The 21,472-nt window shown below is 54.2% G+C and overlaps 1 protein-coding gene across 10 annotated transcripts in view; it reads right to left on the reverse strand.

The window, feature by feature from the left end:
* Prdm16 (PR/SET domain 16) overlaps window positions 1–21,472 on the reverse strand; it is a 307,893-nt gene that overhangs the window by 7,245 nt on the left and 279,176 nt on the right. For 6 of the 10 annotated variants that reach the window (XM_075944791.1, XM_075944790.1, XM_075944786.1 and 3 more), the window contains 7 exons: window positions 17,833–18,043; window positions 15,896–16,043; window positions 15,209–15,362; window positions 10,759–12,175; window positions 8,322–8,409; window positions 5,789–5,958; window positions 5,217–5,294 (listed from right to left, as the gene is read on the reverse strand). In XM_075944791.1, the coding sequence (XP_075800906.1) occupies window positions 5,217–5,294; window positions 5,789–5,958; window positions 8,322–8,409; window positions 10,759–12,175; window positions 15,209–15,362; window positions 15,896–16,043; window positions 17,833–18,043 (2,266 nt within the window). The remainder of the gene's footprint in view (window positions 1–5,216; window positions 5,295–5,788; window positions 5,959–8,321; window positions 8,410–10,758; window positions 12,176–15,208; window positions 15,363–15,895; window positions 16,044–17,832; window positions 18,044–21,472) is intronic. The other 4 variants (XM_075944793.1, XM_075944789.1, XM_075944788.1 and 1 more) reach the window with 1 other exon arrangement.

Raw genomic sequence — 21,472 nt, forward strand, 5'->3', positions numbered from 1 at the left:
GGCTCAGATGATTGTCACGTCCCCACTAGGTTTACCAAGCACTCAAACTGGAAAAACAATGCTAGCAGCTAGCACACATTTTATCAAAAATCATGATGCAGTTAGCGGCCATCGGCAGTGAGGGATGTCCGCTGTGCGTGTAACTCCAGGTGTGGCCTCGGTGGCCCTAACAGCTGAGAACAGAGGCCTGTTCTCCCCCAGTTTTATAACAGGCCAAAGCAATGCCCACAACAAAGAAGCCAAGCCCAGAACAAAGAGTGGCAAGTGATGTAAGAAGAAGCCTTCCAAGTTCTGCAGAACACGTGAGCGGCCTCGGAAAGGAGCAATGTCTGAGCTGTGGGGTGGCTGACAGCTTTTTCCCAAGGGCCTGTCCACATGGGTAGACCCTACAGCAGCAATCCCGATGCCATGCTTTTTTATTGCATATATGTGCATGCATGCAATGTGTGTGTGTGCGCACACATGTGCAGGTGCATGTGTGTCTCAGGTATATGTGGAAACACCTGTGAAACTGGCCATCACAATGATCTTAGAGGCACACAGCACTGGAAAACTATGTTTCTGTGACTGTATATGTTCATATTTTGGAAATGAGTCCTGTTAGGTGACAGTGAAATACCCAAGATCTCCAGGGCCGGCACCATGAGACAGGCCGCCCTCTTTTGTGGAGCCAGAACCTATGATGTCAGCCTCAGTGAGGACAAAGATGGGGGGCTTTTCTTTACCCACAGGGATGTGTGACAGTTCTAAATACAGCAGCCTTGCATTCCTACGGGCCCTGCCATCACTGCGATTTGGGGCTGGTGGCCTGCTCTGGAGTAGCACTCTGGTCACGAGCCTTTGTCATGTGGTTGAGGACATGCCCGAGGACACCAGGGACACAGCCAGGAGGGGCTGTATCAGCAGCTGCTTTTATAGCCTTATGCTGTCCACTAGAGGAGAGGCCAGGCCCAGAGACAAAGATTGGAGTTCTGGGTGGGTTGTGTGGGCCCCTGCCCAGGCTGTCTGACGGGCCTGACCATGTGCTATGACAGGGTGTGTCTGCCTGTGTTTCTGTCCCTGCTGAGCTCAGAACCCGTAAGAGTTGCAGTTATTAACTTTGCCCTTGGACTCTCAGGGCCTGCAAGTCCTCTGGTCCCTGGCTGCCAGATAAAACCTAGGAAAATGAAGGCCCTGGAGAAGGGGAGGCTGCTCTGAGAGGGGCCCCTCTTCTTGCCCAGGCTCTTCCTGGCCACAACTGACACCCCCAACTTTGAGTTCCTTGTACTGCTCTTCACAGCTCACTGATTCAGTACCTGCAGCCTCCAGTCGCCCCGAGCCCAGGCTCCCCGGCTCCTTTTATACTTTTAGCTGCCTCGCCAGGCTCTTCGAGAGCCAGCAGCTTCCTCTGAAGCCCAGGTTAGGACCTCTCCTATCTTTGGTTGCCCTGAGCAGCCTCTAGGACACGTGGGTGTCCTTGGGCGCAGCATTTCTTCCCACAGCCAGGGAAGCAGCCTGACTCACGAGACCACCTGCAAAGTATGCCCTGGAGGTATCTCTGTGGTTTTCTTAGCCTAGCAATAACAGACATCAGTCCTCCAGGCTCTGCAGCCTCCAACAGAGGCAACAGTCCAGAAGGAATTTCACCTTTCACCTGCGCTCCCCCCCACACCCTGAAACACATAGACACCTCGATGGAGCCAGGCTCAGGTCTTCCTGCTCTTTGGGGGTGATCTCTCAGGAAAGGAAACTTGATTTGCATCTGCAGAGTAAAGTCAAAGCCAAGCTGCCCTTGGGACTGGGAATTCACTCCACCAGGAAGAGAGTTCTCTGCAGATGAGGTAGGTCAGCCAGGCAGCCCCTGTCTGCTTGTCTGTCTGAAGCATATCACAAAGTTCATTTTTTTTGGTTCCTCAGGAAATGCAGAGACTCTTTGACAGGTCCCCTCGCATACCACCCGCCCCCCAGCTCTGGCATAGACTCCTCAGCATGGGAATGCTGGGGATGTAGTGAGGCAGAGAGGGGATGTCAGGGGAGGGAGGCTCGAGGGTGTAGGCTCTGGGGCTGGGATGGGCTGTGTGTTCTGTCTGCTTGCAGTGCTCTGGATGTAGCCTCTCCTTGTTCTAATCTAAATAAATAGCCCAGGCTGAGACGTCCACTTGAAATTTAGGGGAGCAGAGAGCCCAGGGCCGTGAGGGAGCAGAGTTCACCCAGCAGCTGGGCTCTGCACTGTGAATAAGCTGACAGACGACTTGGGAAATTTACAGCCGTGCTGCATAAAGCAACACACCATTGTGCTCACAGAAATGAGAGGGCACAGGCGGCCCAGCGCAGAGCTCTGGGAGGACCTTGCTGTGACCATGCCTGTGGCCCTGTGGCAGTTCTAGGGAAGCAGGGATGCACAAGGCAGGAGAGGGTAAAGCCATGCCTCTTGGCCTCCAGGCACCAGCGTCTTCCTTGAGACACAGGAGGGCTACTGCCAGCCATCACGGCTTCATCACTTTAAAAGTGAGGCCAGAAAAGGAAAGAAGAGATAAAAAATGTTCTAAGAATAAAAATAAATCAGGAAGAGGGCTTGCAGGACCCACCTGCAGCCCCGCCGGACACTGCCGGCTTTCCTAACACAGGACACGGAACAGGAGCTGGGAAGGAAATGAAGGCAACACAGCTGCACACTGGGAGGTGTGCATCCCCGTAGCGGGAGTCACAGGCCTGACCAGGAGTTCCAGGTTGGTCCAGGAAGGTCTGGGTCCATGTACGTTGCAGGCTACGCCCAGCAGCCAGAGAGCCTCTACATCGAAGTTGGAAGGAGGTATACTGGGGTACAGCCCTTTTCTCCCCAGCTTTTCCATTTTAAAGATTTTAATTAAAAAGTTATCTGTGTGTGGGTGCATATGTGTATACACGTTCATGTGTATGTGTGTGCATGCACGCATATATGCATGAGTGCACATATGTGTGGAGGCCATAGGTTGACACTGGGTGTCTTCTATTCTTTTTTTTTTTAACCGTATTTCTTGAGGGTCTCTCATTGAACCTGGACTTCACTAGACTGGCTGGCCAGAAAATTCCAGGGACCGTCCTGTCTCTGCCCAGGTAGCAGTGAGGCTAAGGGACACACTGCCATGCTCAGCTTCTATGTGGGTGCTGTTCTCATGCTTGCAAGAGCATCTCTCTCCTGCCCCGGTAGATCAGATCTTTCCACCTCTGCAAACCAAGTTCCGTAAAATCTACATGCTGGAGTTTTAGGACGTGAGAGTGTCATTAAGTACGTGTTCTCCAACTTCAGGCAAAGATTTCAAAGCCAGGAGAAGCTGTGTGCTAAGGTCTGCTTCCTGGCTGGAGTATGTGGGAAAGTTGTCCCTGGGGAAAGCAGAGGCCACCCCGTGGCAGGACACAGAGACATGTGTGAAATGGGTGTATTTCCGAGGACTTCCTCATCAGCCAAGACAACCTTCTTCATCTTCTCCGGGAGATCCCAGACTCTGAAGGGTGACTACGCCCACATGTGAACACCCAGTGACCACGCACACGAGCTGACAGTGAGGTGAGCGTCACCCGTGGGTCAAGCGCCCTTGCCAGGCCTTTGCCTTGTGCAGTGGACTTCTAGGATGGGCTATGCTCTCTCCAGCCACAAGTTAAAACTCTCTCTAGTTATCAGAGCAAGACCAAGGTCCCCAGCTGTATGAAGAGGCAAGCTGCACGCTTTAAACCCCTCGGCGAAGGCCTGCCTCGAGCCAGATAAAGTCAGGATTTGCAACACAAACTTGCAAAGCAATTATTGTTACCAAAGTCGAAACGCTCAGATTGGAGAGAGCAAAAGAAATCAATGATAATTAAATTCTTCTATAAACACGGCCCCTACCCTCTAGGGGCTCTTAGCACGACACACTGTCCAGGAGTCGGCTCTCATTACAGAAAAAACACGGGGCTCGTTTTCTGGGCGAGGACCAGACCAAATAAATCTTTCTGTTGCTCGCCTTTGTTAAGTTGTAAGTCACTATTTTCAGAGAGCGGACGGGGGCGGGGGGGGGGGGAGGGGGGAAGGGTACGTGTTGGGGAGGGCTGGGAGGCATGGGACACAGAACTAGAAAGAGCTGTCGTTCACTCCGCTAGCACAGATGTGGGCCCGTGGCCACCAGGGATGCTCTGTAACCCCGAGTGGGGCTTGGGGATCACAACACATGTGTGCCCACGTGGGATGCCTGCCCAGGGAAGAGCACACAGATCGAGTCCCCACAGCTACTCCCTGGTGACAAGCATCGGACGGGCACAGCACAGGAGTTTAATGTCATCGGTCTAAAACCAACCTAGACTCTTTCTTTCCCAAAGCCTCGGCTGGCTAGACACACCTCACACGTGTTGCTAAACTGGTCCTGGCAGAGAAGTGGCCGTTTCCCTGTTTGTCTCAGGGTGACAATTGCCTGAGTTCTGTTTAAAAAGGCCTACTCCCTGACTGGGAGCGCGGGGCAAGGAACTGCGGCATCCTCAGCCCTTCTTGGTGCAAAACAAAGGCTCAAGGGCACAAAGGACAGGCACCTGGGGCTGGAAGAGCAGGCAAAAGTTGCCTTCGGTTCCACCCCTTGGAGAATCTCAGGACGTCTCTAAGCGGACACTCCTCAGCTTTGAAGCAGGGATAGTAAGATCCACCGGGAGGCGGCTCTGTTACTCAGCGACTCTCAGATTCCTGAGATACAGAGTGGTCCACTCTCTACTTCAGCAACACATGCGTGGCTTCCCACTCAGGGCTGCTGCGGGGAATCAGGGGCACCCCATTTTTGTTAAGAGATCATACTTGGGGAGGAGGTGGCTATGGCGGTTATGTCAAGGACAGGATTGGATGGGGCTGGCTGGCTAAGGGTCCCCCAGGGACCTGTGGAGAATCCAGCTTCAAGTCACATCTCTCTCTGATTCTGATTGTCTGCCCTGGTTGACGCTTTAGCTACAGGAGGAGAAAGGTTCTTTTACATCTTCTTTTGGGAGCATGGAAAGAGCCTTCTAGAAATTTCCTGGGCACTCCCTGCCTCATCCTTGTACTATTCCAGGGAGCTAGAGGGTGGTGGGCCAGGAGACTGGGGCAGACACACTGAGCACTGTGGTTTCTGTGCCACTGACCCTCTGGTGACCACAGCCCCGTGGGTGTATCTGAGTGTAGGTGTTTGCTCGGAGGCAGGGAACGAAGGATGCATGGAAGCAAACAGGGACCCCCCCCCATACTAACACTGCGCAGCTCCTACCTGTATGGCTGCTCCCCAGTATGTGTCCTCAGATGTCTTGTGAGGTTCGCAGATCTGGGGAAGATCTTGCCACAGTACCTGGGGCAGAGGGAAGAGAGTTGGGAGAGGCATTAGGGTGGTCCACACTGCCCTTTTCCAGATTTCTCCTCATGCAGAGCCCAACTCAGAAGCCTCATGGCTGGTGGTAGGAACTGCCATGCCAGAATCCTAGTTAGTCCAGACATCTCAATAAAGCACAAAGCAGAGGGACAGGCATCACTTCTTCAGTCTAGGGGCTGTAGCGGCTGGGATCAGTAAGGGAGCCTTGGGAGCATGTTTTCCCAACACCATGGCCAACGGCAGAAACTGCAGCCCTGGGCTCACCATCCTTCCTAGTGCTCTGGTGAATGCTGACCAGCCGTGCTCCTCTGGCCTCTGAGCTCAGCCAGGTGAGGCTCAGATGGTCCGGCACAGCGGATGGTTTTAGAAGCCCTACCCATGTTTCTCATGTGTAGCAGGTGACATGGAACAGACAGAGGGCCAATACCCTCATGGAGCTTCCCTGTGACCCCAAGGGGCACGCCGAGCCTCACCTGCACGTGTATCTCTCCTTGCCCTTCCTGAGGATGGGATCCGAGAGCGTCGGGGGTGGGGACCGGAAGTTGAAGGGGTGGTGAGGCAGGGGCTGCAGGGAGCTGCCTGAGTCGGCCTTCATGGCTGCAAAGCTCTCCAGCTTCTCTGTCATGGTTTCTATGGCTGACATCTGCAGGCACGGAGAAGGCAGAGATCACGGACTCAGCCTAGCTGTCATCTGTCTTCAGAGAGTGGACACCTGGAGTCCCTGTGTCTAATCATATCTGTCACCCTCAGGTGGTCACTGGAGGCAGGGCCACAGCTTACTCTGTCCTTGTCCTTTTTAGAACTGGAGCTATGGTCCTTTCAACCTGGTAGGCAGAGTCTGATTGAACTCCAGGCTCCACTGAGACTGAAGGCTTTGGTGTTGGGGGCACTGATCACAAGGCTGCGCCTCTCTGTCCATCCCATGGAAGCCATGGAAGGATAAGGCAAGGGCCAATCCAATAGAGGAGTTAACGAAACTCATGGAACAATTTCGTGGGACCCATCACGAGTTGAAATAGGTGTCCTAGTCTATATGCCTCTGCTAAACATTTAGCCCAGAGGCCAGTTTCTCCTTGCAGACCACAGAAACAGGGCTGGTGAGAGTAGGCAAAGGAAGACAGGGGTGGGGCAGGTGTGGATGGGGATGTAGAGGGAAAAGGTGCAGGCTCTCCAAGCGCTGGGAATGCTGGCAGAGACTAGACGTCACCAATGGAGCATGGGTGAACAAGAAGAGAAGGTGTGACCGCCTCACCAGGCTCCTCACTCGTGGCCAGATGCCTCTGCTGAGTGCTAGGCCCCTGCACAAGCTGTCCAGTGATGCCAGAATCTGGGACCCAGCTGCCCGTGAGTGAGCAAAGGCAGCATGCCACAGTGCTGTGATCCTTCTGCATGGCTCCAGTCAGTCAGCCCTTCAGCTCCTTGTTGGAGTGCCCAAAAGCATCCTCATGGACTCTGTTTGCTGGGCACTGCCAACAGGGAACGGAGGGCTTTGTACTACTGCTACTTGGAAGCCTCATAATGCAGAGGCATTTGGTATCTGGGGAAACGACGGCAGGGCTGTAACAGAAACCCATCGAAGGCAGTTGAGTGGACACTATGTCCAGCTACAATGGTGAGTAGTCATTGGACAGCTCTGCAGAGGCTATAGAGATTTCGTGCTTTGGCCTGTTGAGATGGGACCACTCACACTACACTCAATCTTTGCAACTCATGCTCACTGGTGGGCAGCACCCTAAACAGCTTCACATCTGCTTGTCAAGTCTCAGATCCAGAAGGGCTTGGGGATGACGGGGCTGGGCACTGGAAGGGACAGGTTATTTGAGGTCCCTGCACAGTCATAATGCCTGTCTCGTGGAAGCCTTCTTTCCACGGTTACCAGGTTCTTTCTGTCTAAGTGACAGACAGTCTATCAGACCATTTAACTAGTGACCATAAGTCATCTCTTTTTTGCCTCCTCATCCTGGCTCTAGGCCACAAGGGCAGGCAGAGAAGGTAGGCCCATGGGAGAAGTGGGCAGAAGGGACAATGGGCAGCCGGCCCCCCGCAGGCCTCTCTTCCTCAAGTAGGGTGGGTCCTGCTTGCCTGGCCCGCTCTGCCCCATCAGACATTCCCGTGAGCTCCAAGCGCAAACACAAACACCGGACGCGCCTGGCTGGCTTCTCGACTTTTTCCAGTCGGCCCTGGGAAAATTGGGGGAAGCTATTAACCAAACTCTGAGGCCCGATGGAACAATGGGAGCTCTAAGTTTAGCTGTGAACTCAGCCAGTGTGCAGGTTTCACAGACTGGGGCTTACCCAAGGCGGGAAGCTCGGGGCAGAACAATGCTCTAAGCAGGGTTAAGATTCGCTGGTGGCAAGGGAGGCATAAGGGCTAAGCCCTGCAGCCCATAGGAGGGGCCAGACCTCTTGCGATGACGACAGGACAGGACACTTGGAGGACTTTCCCTTGGACTGTGCCCTTGGGAGGTGGGGGAGCATGTGGCCCCGGGGGCACAGGCAGAGACATTTGTAGGCTGGAGGGGTCTATGCTCCACTTCATGAATGCGGGGTGTTCCAAGGTTCCATGGGGCTGCTTGTGAATGTCTGGCTTTCTCTGTGTTAACCTCCGCTCCTCTCCCTTCTGCTCAGTCTGGCCCCTGCCTCTTTCCTTTATCTGGTCCTTGCATTGAAGCAGGCTAATGTATATCACCCAGCTCAGGAATACCAGCCCCAGGGTTTCCTTATGGCTGACACTGTGGTCCTTTTGGCATCCCGAATCATTTACATTCCTAGGGCCTGGGGCTCTCCCAAGCATAGGGCTCCAAGCACGGGCAAGAGGCCCCTAGACAAACCCCAGAGGGCTTCTCTATGAGAACAGCCCCTCCCCTATGTTCTCCATCTCCACAGTGATCTACACGATCTAAAGAAAGGCGCCTCTACTTCGGGGGAACCAGAAACCCCCCAGGTCCAGAGCTTGTTCTTGTGGGATCTAAGGACACCCATCTCAGATGCCCACTGTGGTTGTTACCTGGGGGTGGAACAGTAGTGGGGACGGCCGCAGGTACTTTTCTTTCAGGACTCCCACAGGGTCCGTCACCTTCCGCTTTTCTACCCTGCTGGACAGCAACACAGAGGGTTACATACCCCACCCCACCGAGCCACTTGGTCCTCCGTAACATGCCTGTGCCGCGTTAATCATGAGGTTGCTGTGGAGGTGGCCACAGGGCTGCCCAGCTGGCCCCTACATGAATTCCAATGGGCCTTGAGGGCAGTGCGGACAAGGCACAGCTGCCCACTGCACAGACACCCCCAGCTCCCCAGTTGTCCTAGGACCCACCCACTCCCATCTTCTCTGAGCTCTCCTGAATCCTCTCCGACTGTTTACAGAACATTTTGTGCTGCAGTATAGACGTTCTCTGAAGGCTCCACCTGCACCAGCCTCCTGTCCACTGGCTGGTCATACGCATTGCAAAGGCTGCACTCCTATCTCTGGCATTGGTGGTGTAGAAATCCCTGAGGTGTTTTGTCTAAACCCGCTGACCCTCTTGCCCCGCAAAGACACCAGCACGAGCTGTTCCTAAGTTGCTCTCTTGCATCCCACCTGAGGCCTGGCCTGGCCTCACTTTACCCCTTCTATCAGCTGGAGCCTTTGCTTTCCTGCCCTCCAGGGAACAGCAGCAGGAGAGGTGGGCACCGCAGCTGTAGGTCCCCAGAGGAGACAGTGAGGAAATCAAGAACTAGGGTGGCCATAGGAAGGGCTTTGGGACAGGGTAGAAATAAATACCAAGACACTTGGCAAGAGCTGTCAGCCTGGGGCTTCACTCAGCTAACCAAGGCCTGCCTGCTGTGGGGAGGGGTCTCTCACGACAGACACACAGCCTTTCAGTCATCTCGGGATGGTGATGCTGGCAGAGAAAGGAGGGCCTTGATGACAAGCCTAGCATTGCGGCAGCAGCGGGGCAGCTCAGGACCCTCCTTACGGTCTGGCTGCACTCTGTCCTAGTCTCCTGTGCCTGCACAGTGGGAAAATATTGCTGTTGCTTCCCCTGGCCTCATCCTTCTGCAGAGGCTCCCGTCCCGCTGGTGGCCACAATCTTAGGTCCAAAGGATTCCTGACATTACGAGCAGAGACCACATGAGGATATAAAGGGAGACTCTGGGCTCCTGTGGTCAGTTCCCATAATTCTCTTCTCCCAGGCTGACCATGGATTCCTTACAGCTTACAGAAAATGTGTGAGGGTCTGATCAGTTTGGTAGACGGGTCGGGCAGGGGGCAGTAGGAAAGGCCGGGAGGGGGTTCACACAAAGTTCCCCCAGCCGTGGGGTCTAGCCAGAGGCTCTGTTTGTCTCTAAGTACCTGCTATGTTCTGCGTGAGCCCATGGGGCAGTTGGTGCCTTTTGCTTCCTGCCTTAGTAAAGTTCTGACTAGTACTTCCTCCTCTCTTTCCTCTCTGGAGCCTCAGCACTTCCTCATGCGAGCTGTGGGAGGCACATTTTCTAAGAAACACCTGATGGATATCTTTCTTGTTTCCTGGGATTATGAAGCCAGGATCTGCCAGAAAACAGAAGCATGGCCGGGTGGGGAAGGTGCAGCCAGGGGCCTGGTAGATAGATACCTGTAGGCCTAGGTGGCCATGTCCCCTGGGTAGCAGCTGTTCAGTGTGCTTCCCTTGGGATTTTCCCACAGCTTTATCACCTGCTTGCCCCTCTTAGAGCTTTGGGTCCATCCCCAGTCCTCACGCCATGGCCAGCCCCGAGGAGACAACAGGCACACAGGCCTGTTCCCTGAATATCTCTTGATGTGTGCTCACACATGTGCACAGACATGCCTGACAAAGCAGGGTCAATGTCAAATGTATGACCCCCTTCCTAGGATCACCCACTTCTTACTCCCTGTGTGACTCCCTCACCCAGCAGAGTCGGTGACATGCTGGCAGGGTTAGGGCTCCAAACATGGGGCCTGGCCCTCCTCTGCAAGCCCACCTTCTTCTTCGGGAGGCTCAATGCCTTTCCATAAGTCAGGGAGTAGATTCAAACTTGCCCTTCATTGGAACCAGTATCAGACAGGCAAGAATTCTGCCCTACCAGGACCAGCAACCCAGAGGCCCCCCTAGTATGGCTCTAGGGCAGTATGGGGCCACAGGATAGTCTAAGGAGAGCGAAGCTGCAGAGAGATGGAGCAAGTTCTCAGAGGTAGAGTAGGGTGTGCTGACCCTCATGAGAAGTGGAGGTTAGTTTCCGGAAAGACAGCTGATGGGAGATGGGTCTAACGGAGAGGCTCAAGGTAGAAGATGCTACCCCTGAGGGAACATTGGGACACTCGTGGACTGAAGCTCCTCCCTGATGTCAACGAATGCACGAGTTAGGAGGCTGAGAGAGAAAGGGTGATAAACAGAGTCCCCACCTAATAACTCCATGGATGTGGGCCCCCGGGGAGAGAGAGTGAGGGCAGGCCATGTTAATACCTGTAGATGGGATCCATGAAGAAAGGCGAGGGCTTGGCATAGTGCAGGGACGGCTGCTGGGGCAGCTGTGCTGGGCAGACCTTAGCCAGCCCCTCGCCAACCCCTGGCTTCCGTTCACCGTAGACGTGGTTCTTCCGCGGTTCACGGCTGCCTCCGTTCTGGCTCGCCCGGGCCCTGCTGCCGATGCTCAAGTCTAACGGCTGCTCCTCACCGGATGAGGGGACCAGGGGGACCTTAGGTGTGAGCAGGGCAGGCTTGGCCTCTTTTGGTTTGGTGGTGAGGTCAAAGGGGCACTCCGCACTGGGGCCGCCCACCTTGAGGGCATCCCGGGGTGACTTTGGCTCAGCCTTGACCAGCAAGTTATGGGCGAGGGCTCGGTCCGTGAAGGGGTAGAGAGAGTGGGGGAAGTTGGGCAGAAACTGGAAGGGGAACACAGAGTGGTAGGGCAGCGAGCCTAGTTTCTTCTCCTGCATGCTCATGAAGCCAGGCCCGAAGTACTTCTCAGCGATGGATGCTATGGCCTTGATGGAGTCGCCTGCGGCTCCCGAGGCCGTCAGCAGTTGCTCCTCGGGTGGCGGGAAGAAGGAGTGTTGGGAGTAGAAGGCCGGCACCTCGGCCACACTGTTCATGGCCCCAGGGGGCACTGATCCACCCCCAAACTCAGGTTTGCTTTCAGATGACTTGGCCTTGTCCTTGCCCTTTTCTCGGTCACTGTCCACATCACTGTCCAGGTCTGAGCCTGTGCCTGTGGTGGTGTCCAGGTCTGTCCCCGTCGTGGTGTTGATGTCCTCAAAGTCGCTGCCATCCGACATGTCAGGGCTCCTGGCTTTGACCTTCTCGACGTACGCATCTTCCAACCGGCCGTCGAATTTCTCCTCTGGCCCCGTGGCCGCCGTGGCACCCTGGCTGCTGTTGCTGACCGCAGAGACAAGAGGCAGGGCTGGGTTTCCCAGCGGGCTGGGGAGCTTGGCGTCCTGCGCGTGGTTCAGGGGGCTCTTGAGCAGTGGCGTGGGAGGTAGCAGAGGCGGTCGTGGGTACAAGGATGGAGGAAAGATGCCTGGGAATCCCGGAGTGAGCGTGGGGAAGGCTGGAGGGGCCGCTGAGAAGGGTAGGCTCCCAGGATGAGGTCTGGAGGGGAAGTACTCACTGAAGCCTAGCCCCCCATGGTTGAGGGTGGGGGAGGGTTTTGTCTTGTCCATCATGGGGCTGGGGGTCAAGGGCAGGCCTGGGGTGAAGATGCCGCCCGGCGTGTAATGGTTCTTGCCCTCACAGAAGCGCCGGTGCTTGTTGAGGGAGGAGGTGGTGCTGAACATTTGCCCACAGTCCTTGCACTTGATCTGAGTTCGGCAGTCAGCGTGCATCCGCTTGTGCCGGCACAGGTTGGAGAACTGCGTGTAGGACTTGTGGCAGACCTCACCTGAAATACCCACAGGAGGCAAGTAGAGATGCGGTGTGAGATCCCCGTGACTCCCAGGTACAGATGCAGGCTGGGGGCTGGCAAAGATCACCGTGCCTTTTCCCTGGGGTCCTGGCCTGGGGGACCATGGTGTCTTAGCTGTCTGTGGTGGGAAGCAGGGCAGGCTGGGGGCTGGCAAAGATCACCACACCTTTTCCCTGGGGTCCTGGCCTGGGGGACCGTGGTGTCCTAGCCTTCTGTGGTAGGAAGGGTGGCATGTTTATTGATGGCTGATTCTCACCCTGAAGTATAGCTAATTCCTACACTGTGATCTTTGGAAGCCACTGGGAAGACCGTCTGTGGTCCAGGTTTGTGTGAGGGTAGAGCAAGGACACACAACACCTAGTTTCATTGGACTAGGAGGTGGCTAGCTCAGAACATCATCGTGACCTGCCTCAAGGCGGTGACCTTGGTTGGCTGTTTCTACGAGGGAGCAGCCCCCTCTTCCTAGTCTAAAATGCCACTTTCTTTCTGTCCCCATCTCTGTTCCAGTTCTTGCCACCAGCATCTCAGGAAGGGATGCCCCAGCAGTTCTCAGGAGTCCTAGAGTTAGGGTCTGGGTTGGGGAGCCGGGCTTGTCCAGTTTTGGGGTTAGCCAAAAATGGGGTGAAGCTTTGTCTATGACCTTCAGGGGAAGGGCTGGGCCCATGCTTTCAAACTTGGAAAGCCTCCTAATAAGGGTCTCTCAGTTTGGGGGTCCAGCAGGGTCTGCTCTAGCTGACAGACACCATCAGGTCTCTTACAGGATAGGGTAACACCAGCAGAACCTCAGTCTAGTCTAGAGGCTCAGAAGACCACAGAAGCTACCTTCCTGAAGCCTGGGAACTGGAACATTCACCAATCTTTCTCCTTTTCTACCATAAAGAAGATATATGTGTGTATGGTGCACATCCTTCCACACACTCTTGCCTCCCACTGACAGGGACACGCACATGCACACATGCACACGCATACACACACATAGTGTGTATGTTGCACATCCCCCCACACACTCAACCCCTTATAATCCTCTCTCTCCTCCCACTGTCAGGGACATGCGCACACACGCACACACACACACACACACGCACATGCACATGCACACACACACACACACACGCACACACACACACACACACACACACACACACACACACACCCTGTGACTCTCCCCACAGGACAGTCTGCTTTCTGCAGCATGGTGCAAACAGTGATTGTAGCCTGTCTCTTGCTCTTGCTTTCTTTCTACAAATCCCGAGTTGCCACTTTAGCTGAGACGTCTTTTCTCTGAGACTATCACATACTTTAATCACAATATCTATTTATATTAGCTGCCCCGCCTTCTTGGTCATCATGGCAGGACATTTTTCTGGCTGAAAGGAGTCAAACTTTGGTTCATTTAATCAAATCTTCCCTTTTTGGGAAACTGTTCTGGGAGAGGTACCACATTTAGATGGTCTATAAATAGCCTCACCTCATTCCTGGTCTCCCAGAGGGAACCACAAGGCAGATCCCAAGCTCTGGTTACCTGGACAGACTAGACAATCAGCACCCTTGCTATGTTCCTGGGTCCCCAAGGATCCTGGTGATACCTACATATAACCTCCTGCCATTACTCAGGGCCCTCCTGGGACAGAGGGGCCCTTGGTTCCTACCTGTTACTACAACCGGGAAAGAGGACTTTGTGGTAGATGGGTTGTAGATACCTGGGCAGTCCCAGGAAGGGCAGGTCCCAGACATTGAGAATGGCTGCCAGGCAGCCAGAGCCACCCAAAGAAGGTGGCAGCTTCCGGAATGGGGAGAGTGCTGACTGTCACATTGTGTTGGGTATGAGAAGCCGAGCTGATGAATCTGCCAGGACAGGAAGGGACCCTAGGCAGGATTCCCTTTCCTTCTGGGATATGTGTGTAGATGCACATGAGCACAGGCAAGCATGCATGTGTGCATGCGTGCACGTGCACACCCACACCCACACACACACACACACACACACGCACCCGGGGAGGGGTAATAGTGTCAACTTACTAGCTCATACTGTACACTCTTACACATGCACACAATTCCTTCAAAGATTTTCTTTTGAAAAGTAGCCTAAGAATGTTTCTGTGGCCCAGACACTTTCTTCTTCCCCCCTTTCATTTTGCCGCCCCTGCCCCCCATATCCACATCTGAGCTCCCTGATGAGAAAGATGCTATCCCGGTCTCTGTGCTCAGTGAGGTGAGGATTTGCGGGCTTCTAGACATTGTTTGCACACCCAGGTTTCACTTGGCAGGCAGACGTAGAGTTCGCTTATATGTAGCCGGTGCCTGGTTACTGGGGACTCTTCTTCGGAAGGGCCACATTACTAGACTCCTGAGCTTCCTCCACCCTCCACACACACCATGGTCTGGAGGATGCACACAGCGATCCATCACACACATCACACTAATCTTGCACAGGTGTGTCATTCGGATTGCATGGCACGCTCATAAGGCCTGCCTGTCCACTTCTGGACATTTCTTTTTAGTTGACTACCCTTGGCCAAAGCAAGGTTGCAGAGATGGGCCAGACCAAAGACAAAGGGAGAAAGGGCCACAGATGCCAGGAGGTCCTTAGGAAACACCATGCTCAGGGCATGCCATCTAGAAATGGTCACATTCAGACCCTCCCTAGGAGACATGGTGCCCAGAATATGTCATCGGGGACAGTCATACTCAGAGGTCCAGCTGGGGCTCAGTGAGGGTGGGAACACAGGGAGGGAGGGCAACTGGCCCCTTTTCCAGAAATCTCCGTCTTTAGAGTCAGCTTTGCCTACTACGCCCCTCCAGCTACTGCAAGGAAATCTGGAGGTGTGGGAAGATGTGGGACGTCGGAAGGGGAGAAGGGTGTGTCTATAAACATGGAGGAGAGCCAACAAGGTAGTGGCATGGTATCACATGCCTTGTATCCAACTAGGACCTAGGAAGCCAATAGAGGCTTCTGGGTAGGTGGGGGTCCTCAGCAGGGACCTGGCGGGGGCAGGCTGGGCAACTCACATATGAATGGCTTCACCGTGCTGTGGATATGTTTGTGCTGTTTGAGGCCGGAGGATGTGGCAAAGGTCTTGCCGCAGTCGGGGCAGGCGTGGGCCCGGGCACCAACGTGCTGTGAGCGGATGTGACGCTGGAGGTTGCTGGGATCCGTGAACACCTAGGGGAATAGATGCTGTTGGCGCATGCATGCCACCGTAAGCCTAGGGGTGTGAGGGCTGGGCCCTGCCACTCTCCCTTGTCGCCCCTGCGTTGGGATGGTTGATACAGGTCTCGCTGTAGCGGTGATTACTAGAGGGACCTCAGTGGGATGTGGAACCTTTCCTGGCCTCGATTTCCCTGCCAGTGGCCTCAGAATACTGTGACTCAGAGACTCCAAAAATACTCAGTGTTTTCCAGAGCACTAACCGGGTGGTCTTGGGTCTGGGGGCTTCACCCCTGCCACCCTTGGCATTGCACACTGGCAGGGGACACAGGGCTGCCCCTGAGAAGACTCAGCTCTGGTCTTGGCTCTTGTTTTTTTTTTTTGCAGGGCTGCTTGATGACATAATCTCTGAGACTTTCTGCCCTTCTCACTAATGCAGAAGGACCTAATGAGCTCAGGGCATCTGATCCACTACACGATATCTCTCAGCCTCTCAGGAGTTTTCCACAGTGGGGTGACTGCGTGCCCTACGGGGCGGGTGCCGGTACCTTGACACAGTTTTCACATTCGAAACGCTTGCCGCTGTCGTGAGACATCTGGTGGCGGATGAGGTTGGACTTCCAGTTGAAGGCCTTGGGGCACTGGTCGCATTTGTACTCCCGCTCCTCCGTGTGGACGATCATGTGTTGCTCCAAGCTGTGTACAGAGGATGGGGATCACTCTAGGGTCCACTTGTCTGGACGAGGAGGTCCCCTATCCCATATGGTTTGCTCTCTTGTGTGTGGCCCCTGCATGCTGGCTGCAGGTCCATACTCTTCCTCTTTTGGGGGCCACTGGGAATAAGAGAAGACAGCCTACCCATCTTAGAGGAAGAAGTCAGTGCCCGAGCCACCTTGACTCAAAGCTGCCCTGTCCTCCAGTCAGCCAGGGGCAGGGTGGAAGCCTAGGCGATCCTCGTCAGATGATCCCAACGTTAGGGCTAAGTTTGTGTCTGATGCTGTGGTTGGAACTATAATCCCAGCATCCAGGAGGCTGAGGCAGGAGACTTTCGAGCTCAAAGCCAGCCTGTACCACACAGCTAGCCCATATCTTGAAGGATAAAACAAACAAAACAAATGCCCCCAAAACGAAACAAACAAAGCTTGAGCCTAAGAGAAAGTGTTCAGGGTACCAACACTGTCATAAGTCCCAGAGTAAGACCGAGGCCATGAAATTTAAGTCAGCCCTTGCAGGCTGACCAAATACCAATCAAGGAGTGGTGGGCAGTGGTGGAGTGGGTTGTGGATGAGAAGTACCACAGCAGTGAGAACAGCTGTTCTAGGGGCCGGCTCCTCTTGGCTGCACTAGCAACCCCTAAGCCCCTCCTCCCTGGGGACTCTGCCTCTCCTGTCCCCAGGATGACCGTTAATCTTCATGAGCAAAGCAGTAATATATCACGGCCCGTTAATTACGGGGCCCAGCCATCCGTTTAGAGCAGAAACGCCTGCTCCTCTAGCTCCCAGAGATTGTATCTTTTCCCTGTTGTTAATTGTGATTTATGTGTTTATGTAAAGAAAACACGGACCCTCCTCTCAGCCCTGTTCTCTGCGACGCGCTCAGGCGGGATTTGCCCACACGCTTTTTCTCAGTCATCTGCTCAGGGTGGAGGGTCTGCTGTCCCCAGGGAGTCTGTGATGGGATTGGTGGCAAAGCCCTGGTAATCATAGAGCCTGTTAGTGGCCTGATGGGGTTTTGCTCTGACTTTGCAAGTTTGTCCTGAGCAAACTCTTCAAAGGCAGGGCCTCTGAGGCTGGAAAAGTTCTCAGACTCCTCCATGCTTCGGAGCACTGGGGCCAGTGGTCCTGGCTTTCCCTACCCAGAACCTAGAATGCTCCTTTGTCCCAGGGGTTTATATAGGTCCCCAAGGCTTCTGTGCCTGGGTCCCCACATTGGTCTGGCTTCAGGTCAGACTGGGCCTGCTCCAGCTGCCTGTGTCTGGCTGTCACTCAGCTGGGCTTGAAGCTCTCTTTGCCCATGGCTCTGCAGTCTCTCCCTGGCAGGTGGCCATGAATGATCCTTTAGTGGGTCCATTGAGAAGGGCCGTGTATGTCCACAGAACAAGGTTGTTCTACATCCCTTCTACGGTGGATGCTGCACCCTGCACCTCTCAGTTTGGGGCCTTATTGCAAAAGTATCACTGGAGCCAGGCGGTGGCAAGACCACGCTGGTCTGTGAAAATAGAGAGTTCAGGCTGTGTGTAGGGCAATGGTGCCAGTGGCCTGCAGACCAGGCCCAGTGGGTCCTCCTGCTGGGGCCAGGCCCTTTACAGCGAGAAAATACCTGCAGCTTCCATCCAGCCACGTGCACCTACTCTGTTCCCAGTGCAGCGAGGCAGCAGGTAGGAGGCCTTGGTCTCCTAGCCCTAGTGTCCAAGACTGACAGGGAGGTGGGCTGGAGACCAAGGGACTGCCAGCTGGAGGGAGTGGGAGGTGGGGTGGGACGGCACCTGTATTTGTTGGGGAACATCCGCTCGCAGTCCTTGCACTCATGAGCTTGCCCATCGCTGCCCCGGCCAAGGCCCTCGGGCTTGAGGTCCTCCCCGAGGCCCTCGTAGAGCGGGGCCCCCGCAGAGCTGCAGGCATACTTCTTGTGGCGCCTCAGGTCCAGCTTGCACTGGAAGAGCTCATCGCACTCCTCGCAGCGGAAAGTGGGGTCCTCTGTAAGACAAAGGGTGAGGAGGTGAGCGGGGGAAAGCCAGGCATCCAGCCCTGGATCCACAGGGAACCCATTGCCCCAGGGCTTCCATCCTACCCTGGCTTCTCCTACCCAGCTTCCTTCCAGCCCTTGTCCTGGCTGCGCAGGGGCACAGAGGTCACAGGACAGACCAGACCATGCTGGAGGACCTCATCTGGGCATCGTGGAAACACTGAGCAATTTCAGGCTCCTCCCTGCATCCCTAGCGTTCACTGTGGATTCAAGGAGGCCCTGCCTCGGAGTGGAGAAGGAAGCCAGGCCAAGTGCTTTGTTTATGAATTAGGAGAAAAAAGCAGGCAGAACTCCATCGCATATAATAAATTATTGTCGTCAAGGTCAAACAAATTAAAGGGGGGCAGCTATTATTAAGTTTATGAGGCAGCATCCCGAGCACAGTGCCAAACCAAACAATTAGCCCGGAGCTGTAACTGGGGCGGGTCTCTGCACCCTGCCCCGCCTTCCTGCTGCTGTTAGCCTTTCAGCTTTCACCCAGGCCCGGAGAGAGAACACCTGCTCTCAGATCTTGCACAAAGAGGGCTTATGTGCACACGTGGGCATGAACATGTGCAGTCTGTGTGCGCTCTGAAGTTGCATGCGGATACGTATGCAACTGTGTCTGTGTGAGTGTCTCATCCCATCGGTACCCATGTTTGCGAAGCCACATGTGGATGCGGATGCATGCCTGGGTGTCTGCATCTAGACTTTGGTGAATGGGCACATGCACGTATGTGTACCTATGTGTAAGTATGGGTACACGATTATGTACATAGCTACATGTGTGATGTGCTAGTGTATTTTCACATTTGAATACACATGTATTTATGTGTGTCTGCATAAATGAACATGTAGGTATTCATGAAGATCTTCATGTGACTTTGTATGTATTTTTCTGTGTTATGTGTGCATGGGTATATGTGTTCTATACATCTGTGGACATGGATGATTATGTAAGGTGTTTGTGTATACGTGTGTGGATTTGTGTCATTGTGTACACAGTTGTGGATAAGCATGTATGTGTTTGTATGTATGTAAGTGGTCACATGTTAGGGGCTTGCATTTGTATGCTAATGTGTGTGTCTGTGTCTATGAATGCTGCGTGTGATGGGCATGTTTGCATCTGTGTGCATGTGTAAATGTGTAGGGAGGTGTATTGGGTGGTTGTGAGGGCTGGCCTGGTATCCAGCAGTAAGCAGGGACTTAGATCAGGCCAGAGGCACTGTTGCTCCTGGCCCTAGCTCTCACCAGAGAGACTACCATAGCCACAGACTGTTTCTGAGCCTACAGGAGATGCTTAGCATCTCCATGCCCTGAACAGCATGCAGTTCTAAACAGGGACCCTCTCCTGCTACCCAGAAGCTCTGCCGAGTGGAAGTGTAGAGGTGATGATATTCAAGTATCTGTCCTGGGCTGTACCTGGTACTCCTAACAGTGGGCACCAGGAATCCAAGGTGGGACTCTGCAGGGCTGGGTGTCAGAAGCACAGCCAAGCCCATGCAATGATGCTCACTATGACCCCAGTGCACTCAGCTAGTCATATCTGAGAAAGGGGAAGTGCCTGGGTGCCAGGGAATGGACACGTGTGTGTTTAGGGCTGACTGGCAGGCACTACTGATTTTCAGAGTCCAGACATCCTGGCCCCACTGGCTTACCTCAGCAACATAGAAGCCTCTTTTGGGAGGAAAATGAGACCATGGGAGGAAGGTGCTGTGGGTCCTTTGAGTCAGTGGAGTTCTTTCCTATATGTAGCCCTGCCATGCTGTGCTGTGCTGTGCAGTGCTGTGTGTGCTGTACAGAGCTGTGCTGTGCCCTACTGTGCTGTGCTGTACAGTGCTGTGCTGTGCTGTGTGTGCAGTGCTGTGCCCTGCTGTGCCCTGCTGTGTGTGCTGTACAGTGCTGTGCTGTGCCCTGCTGTGTGTGCTGTGTGTGTTGTGCTGTGCCCTGCTGTGCAGTGCTGTGCCTGCTGTACAGTGCTGTGCTGTGCTCTGCTGTGTGTGCTATGCTGTGCCCTGCTGTGCCCTGCTGTGCCCTGCTGTGCTCTGCTGTGTGTGCAGTGCTGTGCCCTGCTGTGCCCTGCTGTGCAGTGCTGTGCCCTGCTGTGTGTGCTGTACAGTGCTGTGTTGTGCTCTGCTGTGTGTGCAGTGCTGTGCCCTGCTGTGCAGTGCTGTGCCCTGCTGTGCCCTGCTGTGCCTGCTGTACAGTGCTGTGCTGTGCCCTGCTGTGCTCTGCTGTGCTGGGAAACAAGGATTGTATTCTTGCCTTGGCTTGGAGGTCTCCACCCATAACATCTCCAGGGAAGGCCCTGAATTCCCCCTTAGGTGCCAGAGTGGGACCACATGACTCACAGGATAGGGTGGGGAGGAGGCAGGCACAGGTGATTCACACAAACAGCAATGACCTTCCATGTCTACAGAAGGAATGAACTACAATTCAAAGAGGGGCTCTTCTCAGAGCAGCGAGCTGTGAATATCGTGGATGCCCATGTGGAGACTCACTGGGCACTCTTTGGGGCAAGCAGCATGCCGAGACCCTCCACCCAGGGGGATTCCCTGTATCCGTCCTCTGTCACTGATCAGCTGTGATGGGCACTGTTCACTATTTGGGCATGAGATGCAGGGTATCGGGGCCCTGACTTCCCACAGAGGATGGCGGCCGACAGGCAGACACTATTAGCATTGGAGGCATTCCCGTCACCCTTCACACCAATCCTGGTGTGGGTTTTCAGAGTCTGGGCACACTAGGTACATGCTATCACGGAGTTCCCCGTGTCCCCCCCGTGGTTCTACAGAGCTGCTGCTGAGGGCTGGAGGGGATGGATATATGCAGATCATAGAAAGTCAGGAATAAGAAATGCTCATTGCTACCACACTCTTTCTAAACCGAAGAAGGAGAAGTCATTGTAGTTTAGGAGGAACACGAGATCATTGGCCACACCACTGGCTGGCCAAAATGTCTACTTCTGATTTGAAATTTGGGCTTAAGATGATTTTATTTTTAAATTAAATTAATTTTTTAAAATTTTTTATAAATTAATTTTTTTAAGGCAGGGTCTCTCTATGTAGCCCTGGATGGCTTGGAATTCTCTATGTAGATCATACTGGCCTTGAACTCACAGAAATCCACCTGCCTTGCTCCCAAGAGGGTTGAATTAAAGTCATGTGCCACCGCATCAGGCCTTGGGCTTAAAATCTTAAAGGTAGGGATTTAATAAGAAATTCAGCTTGATTCTTACTTAGAAGTCACCCTGGAGGGGATGGCAATGACCTTGGTGGCAGCATTACCCTTCTCCTCTGCCCCATGTGTCTTCTGGACTTGGACAGAGTTCGGGATGGGACATGCCTCTGCCCGGGTGACTCTTCTGGGTAGGGAGGGCTGGCCTTGGGCATACACCTGGG

Source organism: Microtus pennsylvanicus, chromosome 13 (genome assembly GCF_037038515.1).
Source record: "Microtus pennsylvanicus isolate mMicPen1 chromosome 13, mMicPen1.hap1, whole genome shotgun sequence".
NCBI lineage: Eukaryota > Metazoa > Chordata > Mammalia > Rodentia > Cricetidae > Microtus > Microtus pennsylvanicus.